Below are 8,237 nucleotides of genomic sequence, written 5' to 3'. Positions count from 1 at the left end.
CTCAATTTTTTTTTTCTCCCAAATCTTCAGTATTTTTATAAAAGAATGTGCTTTTTTTTTCTTTTCTTTTTTTTTTTTTTTTAAGATGGGGTCTCACTCTGTCACCTACCCAGGCTGGAGTGCAGTGGTGCAATCTTGACTCACTGCAATCAGCACTTCCCAGTCTCAAATGATCCTCTTACTTCAGCCTCCCAAGTAGCTGGGACTACAGGTGTCCACCATCGCGTGCCTGGATAATTTTTGAGTATTTTGTAGAGACAGGGTTTTGCCATGTTGCCCAGGCTGGCCTCGAACTTCTGAGTTCAAGCAATCCACTCACCTCAGCCTTCCAAAGTGCTGGGATTACAGGTGTGAGCCATCGCGCCTGGCCCAAGAACATGCTTTTTAACACTTGGTTCGTTAATTGTTAGTTGTCTCCTTGTATTTTGGTTGGAAATTCAAGTTTTTGGCAATTTGTTTTTATCTGAGCACCCTCTTTCTCCCAGGCACAGCCCTAAAAGCTATTAGGGATAACAGAGTGAGTAAGATAGAGTCACTACTCTCAAGGCTTTTGCAGTATAGTTCTTTCAAGAATGGATTTTAGACAAGCCTCTTAAAATCACATTAGGCTATGACACTACATGCAAATCACAATTGACCTACATGTAGACACCCATTTATCTTTATAATTACAAGTGCATCATTGTGCCGTTAATGACCACCCATCCCTTCAAAACATTCCTGAGAAATTAGGTAAATAGGCCATTCTAATTTATGCTCTTTGTATTTTTCCCTTAAACAAGATGGTTAATAGGATTGTGTTAGTAATAAAAGCTTGTTACTCTCCATTTACATAAAGAGGATATGGGTTTGGTTCTAATATGTATTATTTAAAAATAGGTATTCGCCACATCCATTGGTACAAAATAATTTAATTGCTATTTTATGACATTTTGAATAGTGGCAGAAATAAGAAATAGTGGACAATTGTATTAGAAGCACGAACCAAATGGGACCAATGTGACGTTTGAGGTCAGAACCTGTCAATGCAAGTCCATATAGGTTTTATCACCGGAGTACTTTTTCCAAGACCTGAGAAGAAGGATGTTTCACCCAAGGTTAGTGAAGAGGAAACATTACCCAGGATGTAAGGCTGATGACAAAATCTCACACAAAGCCTTTATTTTTTGTACCCAGAAATTGGATAGTAAGAGAAAGGACTGGGAAAGATTCCAGTTCTGTCCATTTTTCTGCTTTGTTTTCTGGTACATCCATTGCTTAAAGTTATTTCTTTATAAAGATGTAAAAATGTTTTCTATATGGGACCTGCCCCATTTCTTGATGATGTACATACAGTTCCATATGAAACATTCTGTTCCGTAATGGGAAAGTAGGCTTCTAAATAGGTATAAATATACTATCTGCCTCTGGCATTTGCCTAGATAGCTTCATCTCTAGGTATTAAGGTACTTTGTTAACTGAGCTCCATCGATTTAAAAGGTCAGTTCTTTTTTGCCTGTTATTTGGCATACATCATGTGCCTTGACACTTGGTTTATAGGTACTGAGTCTCCTGGCTCTCCTAATAGCCCCTTTCATCTTTGATGACCTAATTAACTATCTGATCATGGAAAACTTACAATTTCTAATTGTACTTAAGATAATGGGTTTCATTATTACCTTGAGTAAATTTTACTTTGAAAACTTACAACATTGGGCCCCTAAGGATAGTGATAGATAGCACTTGTATAGTTTTAGAATTAAACAAACAGATCAAAAAATGCTTTGCTACATTGTATTTCATGTTACTGCAATACTGAGGTAAATGGTTTATGCTCATTCATGATTTCATGTTACCAGAGATTCTACAGTGATCATGCCAGACATGGCTTCTACTCTCCTAACACATTGTGGGGGAGAAATGTTTGTTAGGAATGAAAGAGACATGTTTTTGTAAGAAATATATAGCTCAGAGAACTTAAGTGGCTTACCTAAAGTTCTAGACAGTATGTGATGAGTTTGAATGGGTATGTAATGGGTGACTAAACTGGAAAGGCATGTAGGCAGACTGTTAAAGAGTCATGAAAAACTGACCAAAGAGTGGGGATGTCTTTTCTGTGGATAATGGATAACGAGAAGCTTTGGATTGGGTGGTGATGTAATTGAAGTGTTTAGAAGGAATATTCCTGTAGTAATGGGCCAGTTAAATGACTACGGTGATAGAGATGTGGAGCAGCTGAGAAACCACCAGTACTTACACACATAAAATAAAGTCCCAAAATAATGGGGTGGTGTTCAGGCTGGGATGGGACAAATAGAGGATACTACAGTGAGAAAATGAGAAGGATTTGGTGGCTTACTGTATAGGAGAAGGAAAAAAGAGAAGTCAATGATGTTTAAAAGTTTCAAGGTGATAAGAACTTTATAATAACCACCTATGACAGTAAAAGCTCAAAAACTGTCAGTTAAGAGAAGCCCAAATGTCCATTCTTCTGGCTTCCTTCTCAGATCATATCTTTGATGACTATCTTGTAGAGTATTTCCTAAAACCAGGCATAATGTTCCTTCCTGCTCTCTTCGTTCTGGATCTCATCTAAGCTTGGCTTTCTCTAATGTGATCTGTCCTGTGGGGATAAGGAGAAATTTCCCCAAAGATTGAAAATTATGAGAAAATAGAGCTAAGATCGTGACTCAGAAGTGAGTCTTTTCCTGACCGTCTGATGTTATAGGTCAGCTAAGACATGTGAGCGGCATGTATTTGACTCAGTGTATTGTATCCCAGGCGTTCTTTGTGGACCACAACTCCCGTACCACCACTTTCATTGATCCCCGGCTCCCACTTCAGAGCAGTAGACCCACAAGTGCGCTGGTTCATCGGCAACACCTGACAAGGCAACGCAGCCACAGTGCCGGTGAGGTGAGTCAAGCATGTTGGGGACTGACCTGTTGGTTGATTGAAGCTTCTAGAATGTGATGGTTTGAGGAATTGGATTTTTTTTTTTTTAAGTATTTTTTTGTTTTGTTTTTTTGAGTTTGATTTAGAGGCTGAAAAGCTTTCAAATGTTGACAGGGCTTCTCTGGAAATACAGCCTAAATCACAAATTTAAAAAGGTAGGATATGTGAGGAAAAACTGAAGAAATTTAAGATTTTTTGACTCAGACGAAGGTGAGAGGGAGTTGATAATGTACTAAAATGTTCAAGACAGGGAGCTGATAAGCCTGTTTGCGCACCCATTTTCAGCCTCACAGGAAGAAATGAATGTAACTTGGTTAAATATAGAATTTCTTAAGTGAAGTGTTCTATATTACATTAAAATATTCATCCAGGGCTATGGGATTATGGAATCCTCACTAGTATTCTTTAAAATTAGGATATTTTTGAGAGAGTTGTTTATATACTTTATGTGCCTAGAGAAAATGGGCTGAACTAAGAATTGCTAAAAACTGCTCTACTTAACCCATTTGCAGGCACCAATGGTAACCACATGAGGGCCCTCTAATATCCTAACCAAAAAAAAACACACACAAAAAAATCTTGTTTCACTTCTTCCTTTTGCAGCTTAAATATATAAAAGAAATGTCTTAAGTCAAGTTTTCTTCTCCTTCCTATGGGCTTATGATTTGATTATATACCATCACTTGATTTACATTGTCTCTGAAAATTCCCTTTAGAATTAGGATCCTTTACCGGCCTTTACATGCCTTTTCTGTGTCTATGTGCATGTCATATTTTCAATATTATATTGTATATAAAATATCTTTGTAGCTGTATATTTTGCATAAGAAAACATGATTACAGTAAATAACTGGATCTGATTCATCAAAATTCTACTCTTGGAATTTCCCCTCATGATTTACATACTTGCTCCAATGCATCATGTGTTCACTGGTTGTAAGTACAGATATAGAAGGGTACACATGAGAAGCTCATATAAAAATGATATACAAATATATTACAGGATGAGGTATGTACAAAAATATTTATGTTTTATGAGTAGCTAATAAATCTTTAACTTGCTGTCATGTAACCCATTAGTGGTGAACTGAATGACGCTAACAGCATTCATCTTAAAAGCAGAACAGACCTCTCACCTTTGGACCTTGTGTGCAATGTGTAGCACAATTAGGGCTCTGTCTGATATTTTATTGCATAGCCCGTGCCCTTTAACCACTCACCTTATCATGACTTCACAGTATGAAGCTGGCTGTTTGGTCTAGTTAGGACTATTTTTCTGGGAAAACATGCATGAGATTAATAGCTATACTTTCATTTTTTTTCAACCCCTCTACCTTAGAACATGAATTATTTTCATGGTCTAGTAGTAGTAACCTTTATGAGAGAGGGTCCCTAAGGGATACGTTAAGGCTTTTCCTCCTATGACTGGAAACTGAGCAGTGGCCCAGAGATAATTCCATACAGACCGAGCGTCCAGCCCTCCACGTTGTTAAACCTTCCAGGGGAGTGTCCTTTCTGACACAACTGTTGGAAGCATGCACATCCTGCAGTGCTGCCCATCAGAGGGATTGCCCACTGTCTGCTGGTCTGGTTACAAGGACTGAGGTCTCAGAGAGAAGACCTTTGGCTTTTCTGGGAAATGATGAGACATGGCAACATACTGTAAGGAGAGAAAGTATATATTGGAGTGTTGAAATGATCAGATATCTGACTAACAATCTGTACTTAGTGATCAGATCTCCCCAGAGAGTAGCTGTATTCATTCCTCAAAGCCAGTAACTCAAGAGAAGCAGGATGAGAAAACTCCTAATTACATACATGAGTCATTTCAGCTATCATCTTGTATTCCTTCAGCAAATATTCCAGTCAGTAGAAAGATTGATGTCTTTTCCATCCAACAAGCTAACACCAAGCACCTACTACAATGAAGAAACAATGGTTGCTGTTATGAGGGATGCAAATAAGTAACACATTTCCTGCATCCTTTTTTTTTTTTTTTTTTTTTTTGAGACTGAGTCTTGCTCTGTTACCAGGCAGGAGTGTGCAGTGGCGCAATCTCGGTTCACTGCAACCACTGCCTCCCGGGTTCAAGAAATTCTCCTGCCTCAACCTCCCAAGTAGCTGGGACTACAGGTGCCTGCCACCACACCCGGCTAATTTTTGTATTTTTAGTAGAGATGGGGTTTCACCATGTTGGCCAGGATGGTCTCGATCTGTTGACCTTGTGATCCAGCCGCCTTGGCCACCCAAAGTGCTGGGATTATAGGCATGAGCCACCATGCCTGACCCACACATTTCCCGCATTCTTAATAGGCAAGGAAAACATGAAACCATACTACAAATGAATAAAAATATGAATGAAAAATTCTTTGTAAATTTTCTTTTTTAATAGTTGGGAAAGAAAAATATACCTTTAGATAATCATGTTTTTTTCTTTTTATTTATATCTTTCTAGCTTTATTGTGGTGTAATTCACAAATAATATAAACTGTTCACAATGGCAGCTGCTTGTTCTGCTTGTTCTGTGGGAGCTCAGAGAAGGTTGTATTTAACTTGGGCTTGAAGGAGAGGGAAGACCTTGTCGAGGAGGGACTATTTGAACTACTCTTTGAAGAATGAGTGAGAGCATTCTTAAAGGACAAGCAAGCGGTGGAGGGTGGGGAGGATATTTCCAGCATTAGGGTCTTTAGAAAAATCTTCAGCAAATACCCAAGTGATGCAATATGATAAAAGGGGTGCAAATGGTTGTGGGTGGAATAAAAGTCTGTTTTCAAAATCCCGGTTTATAAATCCAGTGCAGTATGTTATTTTTTCTTATTATCTCTTATACTGCTCTTCTACTATTGTCTTAAAAGACTTCTGTAATATGGGGAAAAATGCTAAAGCAGAAGCGAAAACAGCATTAGAGTTTTCTGGTAAGACTGTTAATGGGTATTTTTGGTTATCTACTTGTGTGTATGAGTTTCTAAATCTATATTAGGTGCAATAAATAATTCAGGTTAGGACAACCCTATTTAGCTCCTCTGCACCTGTTCCTATTAGCACCCTGGTGTGGGAGGCTCAAACCAGAAAGATCTGTTGTACCAGGTGTTCTAATAGGCATGGAAAATTGCTCCTGAGGAGATAGTATACTAACTTGGAACCCCACATGAAGATTGCTGCTCTTCAACCCCTCCTCTGCTGAGCCAGGGAATTCCCTGGCCTGCCTTAGCCAAAAGAAGAAATATCTTGGCACTGCCCCAAAACATTTTATACCACTCAGTCTTCCCTTTGATTGTGTTGTTGCAGACTGTGCTCTGTCAACGCAGAAGTTAGTCCTGATGAACAAGTCTGCTGTTTAGCTCCTGCAGCCTCAGTAATTATAAGCAGATTGAACTACTTCTGTGCCACTTGGTAAAGAGTCACTGCCCCAGCCCCTCTCAAGAATGTGGATGCCTCAACTCCTTCCCCTGCCCCCCATTTAGCCACTAAAATAAGATTTTCAATAACTAAGAACCCTGCTTCAGCTCCACAGCTGGTGTCTGTTCTGATCAAGTGGTACTTCACCATGCTCATTGTTAATATTTTGAACAACTTGGTTTGGGATGCTGATACAGAGCATTCTGGCTCTTGGTGCAGAATATAAAAGATGCCTCTGTTTGCAGGTAGGAGAAGATTCTCGACATGCAGGACCACCAGTTCTTCCCAGGCCATCCAGTACGTTCAATACAGTCAGTAGGCCACAGTACCAGGACATGGTTCCAGTGGGTATGTCATCCCTTTCCAGAAATTATCTGTCCTTTTGTGCTATTATCTGTACCATATACGCTGTGCTGATAATTCTCCTGTTGTTAGCCTGCTACTTTTTGCCCTGTATTGAGAAATTGCTGCATTATCCTTAAGAAATGTACAACAAAATCCGGTGTACTTGAGTCTCAAAGGGCTTCTGTCTTATAATATCCTAAAGGATGAGATTGTTTTTTAATAGCACCCTACCTTTCCTGAGTAGAGGTATTATTTTAGATTATTGAAGTTAAGGAAAAATAATTTATTAAGGTAATATGTTATGCAATCATTATAAATTAAGAATTTGGACAAGCATATACTTAGTATATATTTAAGGCCGAGACAGAATTTAAATGGCGTGTGAATCTGTAGCAGCCTCACAAAATAAACAATCAAAGAGAGCACATTCTTAAGGGCTTTTGTCACAAATAGAAGGCAGCAAGAACCTCTAAAATAGTAAAATAAAAATAAATGAATGTAGGAAAATGTCCTAAAAAACAACTTGAGTTGTTATTAAAAGGATGAGGTTGAAGTAGATCAGTGGTTGCCAAACCTGAAGTGCCTAAGGCAGGTGGAGTGGACAGACTGGTGGGAGGCCATATGGGCTCCGTGCTCCGTCTTAAATAAGACTAGGTTGGCTGGGCGCAGTGGCTCACACCTGTAATCCCAGCACTTTGGGAGGCCAAGGCGGGAAGATCACAAGGTCGACAGATCGAGACCATCCTAGCTAACACCGTGAAACCCCGTCTCTAGTAAAGATAAAAAAAAAATTAGCCAGGCCTGGTGGCATGCACCTGTAGTCCCAGCTACTCAGGAGGCTGAGATAGGAGAATCACTTGAACCCGGGAGGCGGAGGTTGCAGTGAGCCGAGATCGCATCACTGCACTCCAGCCTAGGAACAAAGCAAGACTCAGTCTCAAAAAAAAAAAAAAAAAAAAAAAAAATTTAGACCAGCTCTCCATTTATCTTTGTTTTAAAATGCTTTTGTTTCTTTTTATTATTATTATACTTTAAGTTCTAGGGTACATGTGCACAACATGCAGGTTTGTTACATATGTATACATGTGCCATGTTGGTGTGCTGCACCCATTAACTTGTCATTTACATTAGGTATGTCTCCTAATGCTATCCCTTTCCCCTCCCCTCACCCCACGACAGGTCCCTGTGTGTGATGTTCCCCGCCCTGTATCCAAGTGTTCTCATTGTTCAATTCCCACCTATGAGTGAGAACATGCGGTGTTTGGCTTTTTGTCCTTGCAATAGTTTGCTGAGAATGATGGTTTCCAGCTTTATCCATATCCCTACAAAGGACATGAACTCGTCCTTTTTTATGGCTGCATAGTATACCATGGTGTATATATGCCACATTTTCTTAATCCAGTCTATCATTGGTGGACATTTTGGTTGGTTCCAAGTTTTTGCTATTGTGAATAGTGCACATATGTGTGCAAGTGTCTTTATAGCAGCATGATTTATAATCCTTTGGGTATATACCCAGTAATGGGATGGCTGGGTCAAATGGTATTTCTAGTTCTAGA

The 8,237-nt window shown here is 39.3% G+C and overlaps 1 protein-coding gene across 1 annotated transcript in view; it reads left to right on the top strand.

Moving 5' to 3' along the window:
- HECW2 (HECT, C2 and WW domain containing E3 ubiquitin protein ligase 2) overlaps positions 1-8,237 on the top strand; it is a 397,221-nt gene that overhangs the window by 317,006 nt on the left and 71,978 nt on the right. The window contains exons 15-16 of the mRNA XM_011952069.1: positions 2,761-2,895; positions 6,579-6,681. Coding sequence (XP_011807459.1) covers positions 2,761-2,895; positions 6,579-6,681 — 238 coding nt within the window. The remainder of the gene's footprint in view (positions 1-2,760; positions 2,896-6,578; positions 6,682-8,237) is intronic.

The sequence above is a fragment of the Colobus angolensis genome, unplaced genomic scaffold (genome assembly GCF_000951035.1).
Source record: "Colobus angolensis palliatus isolate OR3802 unplaced genomic scaffold, Cang.pa_1.0 Scaffold330, whole genome shotgun sequence".
Lineage (NCBI taxonomy): Eukaryota > Metazoa > Chordata > Mammalia > Primates > Cercopithecidae > Colobus > Colobus angolensis.
Note: the sequence above shows the minus strand (reverse complement) of the source record. Positions and strands in the feature narration are given on the sequence as shown.